Source organism: Squalius cephalus (assembly GCF_949319135.1).
Source record: "Squalius cephalus genome assembly, chromosome: 3".
In the NCBI taxonomy this organism is placed as follows: Eukaryota; Metazoa; Chordata; class Actinopteri; order Cypriniformes; family Leuciscidae; genus Squalius; species Squalius cephalus.
In genome coordinates this window covers 14,744,881-14,762,485 of record NC_137124.1, presented here as the reverse complement: position 1 = coordinate 14,762,485, position 17,605 = coordinate 14,744,881, and the positions used below count along the sequence as shown (strand labels likewise).

Sequence of the window (17,605 nt, the reverse complement as noted above, 5' to 3'; positions counted from 1 at the left end):
TGAAGGACAGTTTCTGGAACAACAAAAATATAACAAACCATGACACGAGGCCAACACTGTACCGTAGCGGCACATAGAAATCACAACAAAAGCCATTCTGGTGGGGCTCCATATATTGTGGCCAATTTTATTTTCAAGCAAAACAGAAGAGCTTAACAATTACTAGTCACACAATTTACATTTAAAATGCACCAAGCAGTTGCATAAACAGTGCCAGGAGTTATCAAAGAATAACTTGTTTCATTTGCATTTTAGGTGACAGTTTGCATTGCGCATCAAAACAAACGCACTCATTTTCTTTCCTTCTTCAAATGAATACTGGTAATGAATTCATGAAATGATTTTTGGTCCAGTTGATATCCAGATGAGTGAGGATGCTCACAGTTTTTAGTGGGAATGAACCCAATGGAGTACGAAAAAGTCAACTGTTCTCATCTCATTTCTAAACTGAATGTATTACCCTGACAGCTCAAATATTTTGCTGTATGTCCACTTTCTCAGGAAGATATAATGTATAGCACATTTTCTCATATGCAATCTCCCCGTTTGAATAACATTTAGTAGACGTATTGCGACGTTTATGACCAAGAATATATGTAACTTTTATGTAGCTCAATACACATTTTCACTACACATAAAACCTTTGTATATGTGACTTGCATATTTCACATTTCTTCATAAAACTGACTTAAGTAAACGTAAATACCTACACTAGACATAACCAGATACAATTCCACACAATTCCAAATACTCAATTGACAAACCAAATTCATCATTATGTGGCTAGCAAATTTATAATTTTTTTTTAAAGACCCACAGTCTGACCTATATTAAGGAGTTAGGAAATACTGAAGGAAAGGTACAGCTACTGATATGCGAGGGCAGATGTGATGGATTTAGCTCCAACCAATATTTAACAGATGGTGCTGCTAATTTATGCAGATATGCTGTTTATACAATGCAAAACCAAAGGGCAAGCCAAATGTACCCTGGTGTCTTATTAAAGTTGGAGAAAACATCTTCAAAATTGTAATTATAAGGGTATGTGTCAAATCTAACTTTAACAACCCCCCCCACCCCCCACCTCCCCCCCAAGGCAAAAACTGTGCCTTGTATGAACCATGAATAATTTGTCAAGTCAGTCTGTGTTGAGAAGAAGCCACAGAGGTGTGAATTAGTCTAAGCTCTGCAATAGTACAGGAGGCTCAATGCTCAAAGACCGACATCAAGAGATATTGATCTGCAACCACCGCAGTGAAACAGAGATTGTGAGAGAAAGAGAAAATGATAGATTACAGAGAGATATAGTGAGAGAAATAGTATGAGATGATTGAGAATGGGGAGAGGAAAGAAACCGAAAGTGTTTCGGTCCAACAAAATGCAGAGATCTGATAATGTGATGACATATCACATAGTAAAATATGCAAATCAAACATGAAATCAAAATTGACAACTTAATTGTGTTGTAAATGTTTCACCAGTGCACGTAATTCTAATGAAAGTGTTTGTTTTCATAATCTTTCATCATAATGCAATGACATTCTATGCTTATGAAATGACCTTGCCATGCAGGTGTAAAAAAAAAAATTATTAAATAAATAATATTTTTTCCCAATACAAGTCAACCAAGCTGCATTATTTCCTGTTAAAGGGTTAGTTCACCCAAAAATTTAAATTCTGTAATTAATTACTCACCCTCATGTTATTTCATATCCCTAAGACTTTCGTTCATCTTCAGAACACAAATGAAGATCTTTTAGTCCCTCCATAGACAGCTACGCAACTGAAACTTTGACACTTCAAAAAGTTCATAAAGAGATCGGAAAATGTTGGACTAAACTGGTCAATTCATATGGATTCGTTTTGCGAAGAGACACGATCGCTTTAAATGATCAACAGATTAAAGTTAGGCTTTTATTCATATTTAAACATTCATCAACTCACACATTAGTTGTGGTAATCAGTTCGCTTGACGTGCGAGAACCTTTGAAGTTCATTCTCATGTTACGCAGCACGTTTGAGCTTCAGCAAGAACCAATGAGGTTCATTCTCGTGTTACACAGCACGTTTGAGCTTCAGCAAGAACCAATGAGGTTCCTTCTCGTGTTACGCAGCACGTTTGAGCTTCAGCAAGAACCAATGAGGTTCCTTCTCGTGTTACGCAGCACGTTTGAGCTTCAGCAAGAACCAATGAGGTTCATTCTCGTGTTACGCAGCATGTTTGAGCTTCAGCAAGAACCAATGAGGTTCATTATCGTGTTACACAGCACGTTTGAGCTTTAGCAAGAACCAATGAGGTTCATTCTCGTGTGTTACGCAGCACATTTGAGATTCAGCAAGAACCAATGAGGTTCATTCTTGTGTTACACAGCATGTTTGAGCTTCAGCAAGAACCAATGAGGTTCATTCTCGTGTGTTACGCAGCACGTTTGAGCTTCAGCAAGAACCAATGAGGTTCATTCTCGTGTTACGCAGCACATTTGAGCTTTAGCAAGAACCAATGAGGTTCATTCTCGTGTGTTACGCAGCACATTTGAGCTTTAGCAAGAACCAATGAGGTTCATTCTCGTGTGTTACGCAGCACGATTGAGATTCAGCAAGAACCAATGAGGTTCATTCTAGTGTTACGCAGCATGTTTGAGCTTTAGCAAGAACCAATGAGGTTCATTCTCGTGTGTTACGCAGCACGATTGAGCTTCAGCAAGAACCAATGAGGTTCATTCTCGTGTTACGCAGCACGTTTGAGCTTTAGCAAGAACCAATGAGGTTAATTCTCGTGTTACGCAGCACGTTTGAGCTTCAGCAAGAACCAATGAGGTTCATTCTCGTGTTACGCAACACGATTGAGATTCAGCAAGAACCAATGAAGTTCATTCTAGTGTTACGCAGCACGTTTGAGCTTCAGCAAGAACCAATGAGGTTCATTCTCGTGTTACGCAGCACGTTTGAGCTTCAGCAAGAACCAATGAGGTTCATTCTCGTGTTACGCAGCACGTTTGAGCTTCAGCAAGAACCAATGAGGTTCATTCTCGTGTTACGCAGCACGTTTGAGCTTCAGCAAGAACCAATGAGGTTCGTTCTCGTGTTACGCAGCACGTTTGAGCTTCCACAAGAACCAATGAGGTTCATTCTCGTGTTACGCAGCACGTTTGAGCTTCAGCAAGAACCAATGAGGTTCATTCTCGTGTTACAGAGCATGTTTGAGCTTTAGCAAGAACCAATGAGGTTCATTCTCGTGTGTTACGCAGCACGTTTGAGCTTCAACAAGAACCAATGAGGTTCATTCTCGTGTTATGCAGCACGTTTGAGGTTTGTTCTAGCAAGTCAAGCAGGTTCTGAGCTTCTGTTTATGTTCGCTGATCAATGTTTATATGTGAATGAAAGCCTAAATTCAATCTGTTCATCATATAAAGCAATCGTGTCTTTTCAGAATATTTGGACTAAACCGGATTAGTTTTACGATCTCTTTATGAACTTTTTGAAGCATCAAAGTTTCAGTTGCGTAGCTGTCAATGGAGGAACAGAAAGCTCTAAGATAAAAAAAGAAAGAAAAAGATTTAATGTGTTTTGAAGATGAACGAAAGTCTTACGAGTTTGGAACGACGAGTAATTAATTACAGAATTTTCATTTTTGGAGGAACGAACCCTTTAATTATTCTGTTTTACCCAGAATTACAACACATAATGGAAATTATATGTTGTCAGTGCTCCATGTTGTCTAGCATGAAAAACAACACACAGCACACACATGAATAAAAAGAACCCAGTCTCAGTCTGGGCATCTATATGACAGCTGTAATATTCTTTCTTCTCTTCGTAATTTACCTGCAGACTCGATATGATGAGCGTATGATGGTAAACACATCTTTCTGAATGCTTTTGAAAGAAGTCTCTTATGCTCACCAAGGCTATTTGATCAAAAATACAGTAAAAACTAGGGTTTTTTAAGCTCTGCATGGGTTTCACGTGAGAGTAGCTGTACAATCAACTTTTAGTATGTAAATCTGTTGCTGACATCACAGTTCCTCACGTGGTCAGCATGGGAGACAAGCAGCTGATAGAGCCGCTGCCTGCATAAATCTCCTGTCTGTCAACATTCTGGCTTACCAATACTATACTAATAAATGGAAATCTTTTGTAACATTATAAATGTTGTTTATAATGTTGTTTATATCTTTTTCTGTAATGTGTCAGTAGGAAACAGTAAACTGATATTTCCTACTGACACATTACAGCAAAAGGTATAAACAGCTGGCTTAAAACCATAATCTTTTGGTAAAAATACTAACGGGCCTAAGTACTGTTTATGTAATTGTGTATATTATGTGTATATATGTGTGTGGTTCTTCACCTCTCTCTCAAGTCATCCAGACAGCGTTGTAGGTGCACTTCCCCTGCAGTGACCAGAACATGCTCTCCAGTCTCCTGAATCAACACTTCGGCACAAGGGTCGGCCTGGTTCAGCAGTCTCATACCCCGCACCAGCTTCGGCATCTCACCTGCAAACACACACACATGCACACGCACACACACACACTTGTGTGAGCATTTCTTGTTTGATAATTTTTTTTAGAGCTGCTGGACAGCTGCAATTAACTCTTTTTGCATGTATAATTTTCCTGTTATCAATGTCTGTTTACATGCATACCTTTTGTTTCAATAGGAATGAATTCATTACGAGCTGCTTTGAAATCTGTATTGTATAAAGCGCTATATGGTGCTCACCCTGTGGTCTGTGTGCATCCTAACGCCCTAGTATAGTGATGGGCACACTATACTGTCAAAGAGCACCATCCTTCGGATGAGACGTTAAACCGAGGTCCTGACTCTCTGTGGTCATTAAAAATTCCAGGATGTCCTTCGGAAAAAGAGTAGGGGTTTAACCCCGGCATATCCTGGCCAAATTTGCCCATTGGCCTCTGTCCATCATGGCCTCCTAATCATCCCCATATATACTGATTGGCTTCATCACTCTGTCTCCTCGCCACCAATAAGCTGGTGTGTGGTGGGCGTTCTGGCGCAATATGGCTGCCGTTGCATCATCCAAGTGGATGCTACACACTGGTGGTAGTTGAGGAGATTCCCCTTCCATATGTAAAATGTTTTTTTGAGTACCCAGAAAAGCGCTATATAAAAGTAATGAATTATTATTATTATTGTATAAATAAAGGAGACTTGACATGACAAGAGGCTGTGGAAGGATGCACGTAAACTATATTGACCCGAAAGCAAACCCTCAGCCCATGTTGAAGCACAAAAATTGTTATTCATTTCACAAACAGATTATTTTAAAATATAAAGCAGCAACAAATGTCCTGTTAAACTTAATCAAAATCTTGTTCAAATCTTCACTAAAATTAGAAGCAGACCTCGGGGGGTGGGGGCAAAATAATAAAACATGTATGATATGATCCCTTTAAAGCAGCCTCTCATTCTCTCTTCAAATAAAAGTGCTGTTTGACATCAAAGCAAATTCATTTGGAACATATTGTACTGACAGCAGTAACACTATGACTATGAGAGCTTTTTAATAAAGATGGTGAGTTTTCACCAGCGATGGCTTCTCCTGACCTGAAGGCAGCTGAAGTTACGGTTATGAAACTAAACTCTGAAACAGCCCTCTGGGACAGTGATCTCCCTCACAATGAGATATTGTGTTTGTGTGTGTGTGTGTGATCAAGATCAGACAGTTCTTTGGTGTGCTAAACTGGGAAACATTTAACTTCCTCATTACAGCTGTGCTTGTGACTAATGCGTCCCACATGAGCGAGTGTGATGCTTTGAGATGGCCGGGGTTTCCATGCCATCATTGACACAGCTAATGAGAATAACCTCTGGGTGAACCTGGAGAAGTCACCATTAAAGCACCTTTCTGAGGGATATTTGCACCTTAGAGACCCATTAGAGATGACAATTTAATCTGTATGCTTATGCATCTATTTTATGGTAAGTCATTGTGAGCTGCCATTGTAGGCAGTATTCACCAAAAAATTTAGTTCAAACAGTAGAACAAAATAAAAGATCAAATTCAATGCAATGCATAATGCGATTAACTCAAAATCCTTAATGCGTTAAAATAAGTTTAGGGAAATACCGCAGATAAGTTACTGAAGCAAGAGAATTTGCGAATGTAAAGAAAGCCAGGCTGATTTCATCAGAGAATAGCGACTCACGTTAGGTTTTCCATTAATTATTAATTCCAGTGTGTGTTTATTAAAAACATGAGCTCTGTCATATTCTGTGATTGTTTTTGAAGAGCACGAGCCCTCACATTGTGTGAAATACAGACTGAACGGAACGTCAAAACATCTTACCACTGTATGGCCAGATGATACGCAAACTATGTTTCTCGGCTGGATAAAGCAAACCAGCGTCTCACTAGTAAAGTTTTGATGGATGAGGATTGTAATCAAGGTAAAGACGATTGCGGTGACGTACAGGAGTCGTACAGCAAGCACGTCCAAGTCCGTTATATTGATGCGCAAGGAAACCGTCTATGTGCGCTCTCGAACACACAGATTAGATTATTTAGACACAATTCAGTACATTCACGTTGTTTCCACTCGCATTCAGGATAATGTTTTGACTTGTCGTGTATGTTGCTGTGTTTAGTAATTCTGAATGGATCCCTGTACTGTAGTAGGTAGCCTATATAATGCAGTCAGGTCAAGGTGGTTGGTTTAGGGTTTGTTTGGCATCTCCAGGTTCCCGACTGGAGTGGGTGTGATTGGAGAGGAGGGGCGCTGAAGAGGAGAATTGGCGGAGTGTGAAGAGGCACACCTGAAGAATATGAAGCCTCATCACCGCCTCTGTTAAATACTCTTCCCCGTGTATGCATGCTGGTGTCCTCATGGGTCCAGGAAGGGAGCGCGGAGGGATTCCCGCGCCGCTGAAGACGTGAGTCGCCGGACCCGCAGTCTTGAATGGAGAATCATGCGTGATGCTGCTGACAGGCTAGGATGCTGGGCCACTATTCCCCTCAGTTGTCGTGGCCTAAAGAGGACAAGTCGCTATGTCGAAGAGTCCGATCACTCTGATCACTACCCATCCTTCACGATTCCCTGGCACGACGAGGACACCAGATCCCCATTTTGTTTTTTTATTTCCCCCATTTTTGAACATTTTATGTTTATTTATGTTAATAAATGCCTCTCCGAGGCCTGACACCACTGTCTGTCGTTTGCTGTCGTTTTGTTTAATCATCTCACACACTTGAAGAAAGAAACTAAGTGTTGACAAATGATGACAAAATAAACGTGTTAAAGAAGATAAATGGCGTATGCTGAATTTCACAATAAATGTGTGATCTATCAAGATAATTAGCCCAAAAGGGTGCAAATAATCACAATTAAAAAGTATACACACACACCTCACTACATTCTGTAACTTAATCATTACACACACTTGAAAAAAGAAACTAAGCTTACTAAATATATACCCTACAAAAAAAGTTTCTATTACATTCAGAACTTGCCCCAGGGCAGAGAAAAAAATAACTGCTTGTTCATTTATACGGTTGAGTCATTGCGATGAGTCAATGCACTCTTCTTTGCTTATCAGTTGTTTTTTCTTTATGTATCTGATAGTTTTCTGCAATGCTTTAGCCTACCTGCTGCACCACAATGCAAAATAGTACTCAAGCTGAATGCGCTCTGTGTTTGTATGTGGCTGCTTTTGCTCATCAACACGTACTTGGATGTTTGGGCTCGATTGCGACTCTGACGATGGGCGTAGCTTCAAAGTTGATTGGCGTGAAGGGTGGGCAGGCAGGAGATGTGGAGATGGTGGCCGACTTGAGAATGAATTCCTCCATGCCACCAATACCTGCAGAGATACAAACAACATTAAACTAAGCTGCATTCAAAAGACCAGTCAAACTGTTTTACACAGGATTTTAAACCTCATAAAAAGAGTTGTTAAAAAAAATGAAACATTATTATTTATACAACGGCTTCCTGACATAACAAAGGCCCCTGTGTGTGCCCGTTTAGGTGGGAGGTTGTGTGAGTAAGAGTGGAAGCATGTGTTTGTGCACGTTGTGATGGAAAGAGAAACATACTTTCAAGAACTTTTGCAATAGTGCTGTGATAGAAGAACCCTAAATTCTAGTGGTGATATGACATCTGGCCTAGGGCAACATCCCTAACAAAAGTGTACTTAGTCACAAGAAGCTACTAGAAGATAAACAAAACAAGTAGTCCAGTGGTTTTTGCTTTTTGTGTCTGGGCCTGGGTTCAAACTCATCTTTAATAAACCAAAACAAATTTCAACAACATATCAGTATGTTAAAACTTTAAATATACACAAATTTAACATGCTGCAATGTAATGATATATATTGTGGAATATAAATGGAATATAAAAAATATTAATAATATAAAAAAATATTTTTTTTATAGTGCTGTCACAATTAACGCACATGATCATTTTTTCCCCCAGTTTAACACAGTAAAAATATTTAACGCAATTAAAGCAGCATCCGTTTTTTTCATCATCCTTTGGCTAGCATTACAATATGATCACACTCTTGCTCAAGTGAATGCTTTTAAACCATTCATGCGCGATAAGACACAAAAGAGAAGACAGTGCGTTACTACTGGCACGCACGTCTGTGAACCTCATGACTGTGTGACACACACGACTCGTGCGCACAAAGCCGCTTCAGACAGTGCTTGAATGGACAAAAGCACACAAAATTATGCCAAAATGCTCATTTTATCAAGTATCATTGCAAGCACAGTTAACTGAGTTAAATTAAGTCTAGTAAGTATGTATGTAAGTAAGAAAGTAAAGAGTTGTGAGAAAATAGAATGTGTGTCAGATCAGCGTCATGCACAGCAGGTCTTAAAGTGACATCAGCCTATTAAACCTGTTGCTGTGATGTCTGTTATTAACCCCTTGCCCGTCATAGGATCTTGAAGTTCTTGTATTGTATATTGCTATAGGATGTGAAGTGTTTGATAAATATGTTAAATTTCTGTATATATCCAACCTGAAAATCTTAAAGCCCTGTTTACATGTTTACGTGGGTCAAAAACAATGAAAACAATAACTTTTTGTGCATTTTGACAGGGCAAGGAAAAATCTGAACCGGTCTGACTGGGCCAATAGAAAAAAATGAGCCCTGATATATTGAAGGCACAGGTAAATGTGACATTTATTATAATGCTTTAAATTATACTGTAATGCTGAATGACTATAATTAATGATAATATATAATTAATAACAAAAATTGAGAGAAAAAAATCTATTTCGTAAAGACATCAGTAGAAGTACTGGTATCGGTGATGCCTTCTTTCATAAAAAGATGCCATTAAACAAATATTTAAAATATAGGCTACTGGCTTTATGTTGTTTCTGTGTTAATTTGGAGATTAAATGTGAAATTATTACAATATAAAATTTATGTTAGATGTTAGAATGTTAGATTTTTTATTAATTAATTAATTTTGTTAATCTATTGACAGCACAAACTTTTATAGATTTTTATACATTAAAAACAAAAAAAAATTTAAATAAAAAAAATATGTTACAGATAATATTTTAACATTTTGCTTTGACTTCTTTAGTGCAGTAAAAATATAAAATCCTTTAATGTTATTGTGAAAACAACATGCTGTTTTCATAATATCAAACATATTTTTTTTTTTCTCAGACAGTTAAAACAGGTCTGTATATATGAAAATATATAGCTGCCTTTTTATTTTCGGAAAGTAGTCCCTCGCATGGGCATTAACAAAAAAATATTTTAAATGTTTTTAGAATGCTACTCTCTGGCTCTGTTTACACCTGGTATTAAGATTCTTTTTGGTGGATTGGATCATGACGCTAAATACAGGTGTAAATGGGGTCTAAAACATTTGAGCTTGAAGGAATCAAAAACGCGTTCGACCGGACTGTCCTCGTAGTGTAGACGCTCATGTGGTCAAATGCGTTGGAACAACCACAAAAGACTGTCTACTCTCAGTCTACAAACTTATCAGAGCAGAAAGGAAAGCTGATGCTCTCCGTGTATTTGTCCATCGTTTCCGGGCGCGTTCCTATGTAAATCGTTCCTATGTAAATTGCGTGAGCTTATTTCATCAATTATTGAAAGATCTGAAAAAATGTGTATAGTTTTACCCACCCACAGACCCTCTTTTAGAAGAAATCAGGACAGAAGTAGTCAAAAGTGGACAAAAGAGACGGATTAAAAAAGCAGGTGTAAACGAGAATATGTCTGCCTCGTCTACTTGTGATCTGATCGACCAAAACGCATCTTAATACGGGATACCTAATTAATACCAAAAACAGGGCCAAAATCATTCCAGCTAAATTTAAAACCACAGGTCAAGAATGAAAAAGTAAAAAATAGACAGAAAGCAACTAAGTTTTTTAAATAAAATAAAATGCAAATTATATACATTTTTAGAGAGGATGAGAGTGGTAAAAAATTGAACAGTTTTTGGGACTGATTGGTGGGCGGTAACCTGGAGGAGATGCATTCATATAAAAACTGACTGATAGGGACAACTGAATGAAGCATTTCAGCGGCTCAGCAGGAAGACCATTTCACTTGCCCCTCGAATCCCATTCAGTGGAATTACATCAGGTCCAAGAGTGTTTCCATCAGGAGAGCAGAGCCCCCGACTCGAGAGGTTAGTTTGTTCAGTCAATGAACCAGCCATGAGTCAAGAGCTTCTGTCACAGGCTGGGCTTATTAAGGGCCAATTCCAGACAGACTCGCAATCGTGTTCATGAGCAAACACCTGGAGGGCGTAAAGACGGTAATAAAAATGGCTTAACGGTAATCACAGCGCAGGCCATATGAAGTCTTAAGTCTGAGGGTCCTGGCGGTGTTGACTCGCTGGGTCGATCTCTCCCACGAGATCAGTATCTGTGCATTCAGAGCATGACATCATGGATCGACTCACAAAGGTTTATTATAGCACCACCTATAGAAAAATAAACTATAGAACTAATGAACTATTTCTATACATGGTTAGAAAAATAAACCATGTATAGAATGTCAAATGTGCAAAACATTAAAGCTGCTACATACATTTAAAACGGAAGGGTTGTAATGCAAAGCGAGATATACAGTTGATAAATTGCTCATCGGAGGAATCGTATGATTCTTTCTGTAAGTGTTTGCATATGTCTGGATCATGGCACACGTTTTTCAGGGAAGGATGTTGCGCAGATGCTTTGAGGCGTGGGAAAATGAGACCGTCTCTTTAGTTTAGAACACACAGACTAGTTTGGAACTAGTTTAGAACACAGCATCCAATCAACTCCTGGAAAAAACAGGAATCCTTCATTCTGATTGGTCAGTTGTGACATTCCACGGTCGAATATTCCGTATTCTGTATTATGAATGTCAAACTGTATATTTGACTGTACCAAGCACTCGATTTCCTACATATCTCTGCTAATTCCATGAATCTTGTTTTCCCATTTGGTCTCTTTCTTCTCACATAAATAATTTCAACCTCAAATCAAAATTTGATTCACATTTAGTAAAATATTTGGTAAGTAGCAGTACAATAAGCTAACTGATGTACAATTATCAAGTTGTACTCACAAAGTCAACCATTTCTGGGTGATACAAGATCAAACTGTCAGGGTTTAGTCCATCCCTTTCTGAATTATACATAACTTTCTTCCATTCTAAATATGGTGAAAAAGGTGAAGTGTGTAACTTTTTCAAATGTAGAGTATGATATGCTGTTGCGAATTGAGCCAATGATGTTTTTAAACAACTTCTCTGAACACTCGCCATCTACCATTGGTCAGAACAAACAGATGACCGCACATGTATTCCATTGGTTGAAGCAATGTTGCAATGTCATTTTTTGTTGTGATGCTCAAACAAACAGAACAATGTTTTGATAGTGCCACAGTTTTTATCACACTTTTTGGTAGAATTGTCTTTTGGATGGATCACTTACAATATAGTTGTCACTCCACATTAAGCTAGTATATAGGAAAATACTGGATCATCACATTGGAATAGCAAACTATCTTAATGTAGATATACTGTATATATGTGAGCCATTTCTAGGACGACTCTCCAAAAAGAATGTGGCAGTGTCAACAAATGTTGTTGTGTTTGTCTGAGCAAACAACCAAAACCACACTGGTTCAACCAATGGTGTAAGTTTAGGGGCAGAACTATCTGTTTAAAAACAGTCTTTGGCTGAATTTAGAATTGTATATATTATTTATGTAATAGAAAATATGGTAAGAGAAGAAATGGTAAGTGGAATCAGTGTTGTTATTGTTATGTAAAAATATAAATAATAAATAATAAAATAATAATTTTTGTTAATTGAAATGAGGCTGAAATAAAATAACAAATATTAGATAAAAAGCTTAGAAAAGATTGAACAAAACTTAGGCAACTGACTGAAATAAAATAAGTTTTAGATTACGCACTTAAATTACTAAGACAAAAAATAAATAAAAAATAAAGCTAAATAGAAATATATAAAAAAACTAATAAAAAAGACAAAAGCACAAAATTACTCAAACTTAAATTTAAATAAAAGAATAAAAGCTAATTCAAAATATTAATAAATGCTACAATGTGAATACTACAATATAATTTATACTATAATATATAAATACTAGGGGTGTAAGAAAAAATCGATACACTTGAGTATCGCGATATTTTATTTTGCAATACTGTATCGATTTTCAAAAACGCAATATCGATTTTTTTTTTTTTTTTTTTTTTTTACGTCCAAAAATATTCATGGTAAGACCGTAAGACAGTGGTTCACGTTTATGTTGTTTAAATCCCTACCACTAGATAGCTATGCTGAGACGCACCACTAGTGTCCTCGCCAGGCTCGCCTATAACGGTGCGTGTCCACTGGACATTTTAGGATTGACAGCGGACCGGAGAAAGCGTTGAGAGCGACCGAGAGCGTCAAAAAGTTGGGCAGTTCCTTTATACAAATATCAAGCGAAAAACGCAGTCGGCAGCCAATTGCTGTGAGGTTCGGGATGTGACGTCTGTCTTGAGAGTTTAAACATATGCAAATTGTGCCGGAGTTTATGCTGGATTTAGTGCGTAAATTATTTTGTTTACAAATTAGACGTTGTGCAGTTGTTATATAGCCTAACGTTATATGTTAAATATTTCATTTTGGATGTGTTTATTGTGATTATATTGGCTGGTTTTATAAAAGTTTATACAACTGAAAGGATATCTTTGCTTGGTGCATTTGGAAACAAAGCTTGTCTATTTCTAAATGTAATCGCGTGCATCGTTCACAACAAACGCGAATAGAGCATCTGGCGCGAGTGATTTCAATGTTAAGTCAATGCAAAGACGCGTTTACGCGCGTCTGGAGGTCCTGCGGCACGAGGCGTTTAGCGCGGCGCGGTTCGCCTCATTCGCGCGTCCAGTTCTTTTAAAATCTTTTATCACATAAAACTTGATTTCAATATGACACATTCATTTTGTTCACTTTCATCCACTTTCATTCATTTTCGTCCAGTTCACGTTGTTGTTTTGTATTGTGACAGGATGTACCTATTTTTTTTTTATTATGGCCTACTTGAGCATATAAAAATTTGCTCACTAAGAACCACAATCCCAAACTGGCAGTTTGATTTTCTGTGTACTGAATTGTTTACCTAAAGTAAACTTCTTTGACTTTTATGCACATCATGTCTTTTTAAAAATATTTTTAATATATTTTACTTTAAAAAAATCCCAATATATCGCCTTATGCACAGTATCGAAATATATTGCAATATATTGAATCGTGACCCATGTATCGTGATACGTATCGTATCGCCAGATTCTTGCCAATACACAGCCCTAATAAATACTATAACATTATTTGAATAATACTAAAATAATTCAAACATTCAGAAATACAACGACTAGAATTGTAGTTAAAACAAACCTTCCAAAGGTCTATACACATTTCATTTGATTTCTCTAATGACAGCAGGAAGAGAGGAGGCTGAATGATTTGAAAATAAGTTATTCTACCCCTCCTCTACCAACAGTCTTTTAACCTGCGAGTCACTCGTTCATCACTGAAAGTCAAGCCACATGCAGCGGTCAGTCTAGACACAAGAGCTCTTTGTGTGTGTGACTCTTTATACGGGCCCGAGGCACACTGCCATATTTATCCACAGCGCTGATGATTTCCTGTTCGTGTTGACCCCCTCACCCCCTCCTCCCGAAGCACTGATCCAGGGCCAGCTCGTCCCCGTCTAACCCGTCATACAGCCCACAGCACAACGGATCTTAGATCAGCGACTCGGGACAAATTCAGGCACTCTAAAAACAAGCAAATCCTTCGCTCATCGGCATCAGATGGTGTTTTAATGATTGCTACATAAATCCATCCTGCTCTAAACTTTTCACCTCACACATGCTTCTGATTTCCACACCAAAAAACTGCAGATTTTCAGGGTGAAAAATGAAGAAAATGAGCACATAAAACCATTAAAACATAAAGAATAAATATCTAAAACTTGCATTTTTCTGAAAGAAATAGTGTCGTTTTAAGAAGCCAATTTCAAATGTAAATCTTTCAGTATAAAGTACATTTCGTAAGTATGCTTCGTCAGGATATGCATACAGTGTGTGGTGTGTACAGTATGTGCAAATACGTGCAAACTCTATACACTCAGTTTGAGCATATGCCTTCATTTTTTTTGCACTAATTAGTTGGTCCACAAAATAACAAAACAGGCCTGGCCCGTTGCTTTACAGTCGAAAAAGAAACGAAAGAGATGGAAGAACAACAACAAACATTAGAACGACAGAGTGATAAGAGAGAATGATAGAATAATAAAACAACAGATAGAATGATAGAACGATAAAATGACAGAAGGAGCGAATAAATGAACGATAGACAGATAGATAGATAGAAAGAATGAGAAAGATTGAACAATGTAGAATGATAGAACAATAGATAGAATGATAAAGAGAACAATATAACGACAGATAGAACAATAGATAGAATGGCAGATAGATAGAACAATGGTAGAATGATAGATAGAACGATTGACAGACATACAGACAGTCAGACAGACAGATATTATGATATGCAAATATCCCAAAGACAGGATTTTATACAAACATTTCTCAAAATGGCAGATTTAATCTAAGCTGAAACTCTTCTTTGATATGTCTATACTTTGATATATAATGACTTTTTATGCATTCTCAAAATATTTGTTTTAAATAAACATTTTCGAACTTTAATCATAAATGTCTCGATAAAGACCAGAGCACACAGCACAGTCAGTGAGTTACGTGGTTCCAGCTGAACTAATTGAAGAAAATTGTAGAAGAAGACAGGGAGCAGGAGAATAGATCGATCTCAAGACAGTGCTCATCTTGCAAGAGGTTAACTTCCACATGAAGGGAAAAATCCGAAACGCCCCGGCTCTGAAACAGCCGTCCTCTTGATAAGAACTGAGGACACCGTTCACTCTGCTCTTTATAACTGTAAAACAGAGAAGCTCTTTCAACATGAAACATGAGAAGGTAATTACTCAAAGGTGACTGCGTCTCAGAGGCATTCCTCAACAAAAGCACAGAAAAACAGAGAGGGCTGCTGAAATTACCTGGGAAGAGGAACATTTCGCTTGCATACAGTAGGAGAACAGACCCCGCTGCAGGAATCTGGGCCACACATGGAAGAAATAGACACTCTTGAAAAAATGGAAGCTAAATCTGAGCTGAAGGGTTTTGGAAATTAAGAACAATTACATCCTGGCAGAAACGATGGTGGAAATCAAGAGGGATTTGTTGCAAAGTACTTCAGACTGAGAGAAAAAAATAAAACTACTTTGGATGTTTTAGAATTCTGGAATTCAAGAATTCTTATTGGCCTTTTCAACAGGATAGATCAAATAAAAGGTTAAACTTACATACAGAATACATATGTAAATAATATACAGTATAATAATAGTTTTATTTAAGTCAACTGATAAAGGCAAATCCAAAATGTCTTGTCTTAATATAAATATGGAATTGTGTAGTTTAACAGAAGTGTAAAGGTTTTGTGAGCATGAATCACTCAAACTACACAAGCTGCGAAAGGCTGATGACAAACACTTCTGCTAAATCGACTGGCTATTTTTAATCACTCCAGACAGCATGGCACAACACTACACCATAAAGTGTATGTATTTTCTGTATTTTAAATGATTCTAAGTGCATCAATGCATCTTTCCGAAGACATGTTTAGACATACAACTTGATGTTAAAGATCAGATCTTCATCCGTTTCCCAGTATACTTCGTGTTTTTTAACTCCACTGCTTCCAGCGCTACTGTACTGTACTGTGGGAGACAATTATTTTGGCGAAACTAAGCCAAGCAAACAAACAAAAGTGTGTGCAGTCTCTCTTGGCAAGTGTAGAAAGAGAGTCCACTGAGAACAACTAGAGGTCAAAGGTGAAACGCAAATCGCCCCAGAACGATGGTTTCCGCTCACACAGCAGCGTCAGCTCTGAACTACGGCCGGGCAGCGAGGCCTACGGAGACTGTGTTTGGATCTGGTCCTGATTGCGGTGTTAGTGCGGGTCAGGGAAGAGAGCTTTACATCCGTCTGAGTGCTTGGAGAGAATAGAGGAGGGACAGATAGAGCGAAGGCAAGAAAAGGCGGATCAAAGAGCACAAAGGGGCAAACAACCGAGAGCAAGTGATCTCAATGACTCAAGCGAGGAGAAATTTCCTCCAACCACAAATACAGTTGGCCCGGGCGCAAGTTATATAAAAATAGGTTTTTTTTTGTTTTTTTTTCGCTCGCGGTGCCTTTGGCAGCTGTGGCGGCTCTCAGCTGTGGTTCTCCGAGTCTCTTCAAAGCCGAGAAAAGCCTGAATAATAATCACGGCTAATGTTTTCAACAGACTTTAGTCTTGCGTGTTCCATCATGTTTAATAGCACACATACATTTCCACTCAATGTAAAGCTAAGTAAAATTAATTGCATGACATGCTAATAAGAAAGTTGCATCGTCTTTAAATCATTGAAGAAAGAAAATAACGGTAAAATAGTGCCTAGACACTGTGATGCTGCTCTATTTTGTGTCCTTTATAGGCTGTAATGTACAGGTGAAACTTGAAAAATTTGAATATCGTGCAAAAGTTAATTTATTTCAGTAATTCAACTTAAAAGGTGAAACTAATATATTATATTATAGATATATACCAACCAAACCAGGTTTTGGTTCTTTTGGCAGTGTGGGCAGATACCAAGTCCTGCTGGAGAATTAAGTCAGCATCTCCATAAAGCTTGTCTGCTGAAGGAAGCATGAAGTGCTCTAAAACGTCCTGCTAGACGACTGCGTTGACTCTGGACTTAATAAAGCACGGTGGACCAAAGTCCTCTTTTCTGATGAGAGCAAATTTTCATTCTCATTTGGAAACCAAGGTCCCAGAGTCTGGAGGAAGAATGGAGAGGCACACAATCCAAGATGCTTGAAGTCCAGTGTGAAGTTTCCACAGTCTGTGTTGGTTTGGGGAGCCATGTCATCTGCTGGTGTTGGTCCACTGTGCTTTATTAAGTCCAGAGTCAACGCAGTCGTCTAGCAGGACATTTCAGAGCACTTCATGCTTCCTTCAGCAGACAAGCTTTATGGAGAT

At 38.1% G+C, this 17,605-nt stretch overlaps 1 protein-coding gene across 3 annotated transcripts in view; it reads right to left on the bottom strand.

Annotated features, from left to right (window-relative positions):
* efl1 (elongation factor like GTPase 1) overlaps window positions 1–17,605 on the bottom strand; it is a 97,108-nt gene that overhangs the window by 20,304 nt on the left and 59,199 nt on the right. For all 3 annotated transcript variants that reach the window (XM_079866511.1, XM_079866512.1, XM_079866513.1), the window contains exons 16-17: window positions 7,693–7,824; window positions 4,352–4,499 (exon numbers count right to left, since the gene is read on the bottom strand). In XM_079866511.1, coding sequence (XP_079722637.1) covers window positions 4,352–4,499; window positions 7,693–7,824 — 280 coding nt within the window. The remainder of the gene's footprint in view (window positions 1–4,351; window positions 4,500–7,692; window positions 7,825–17,605) is intronic.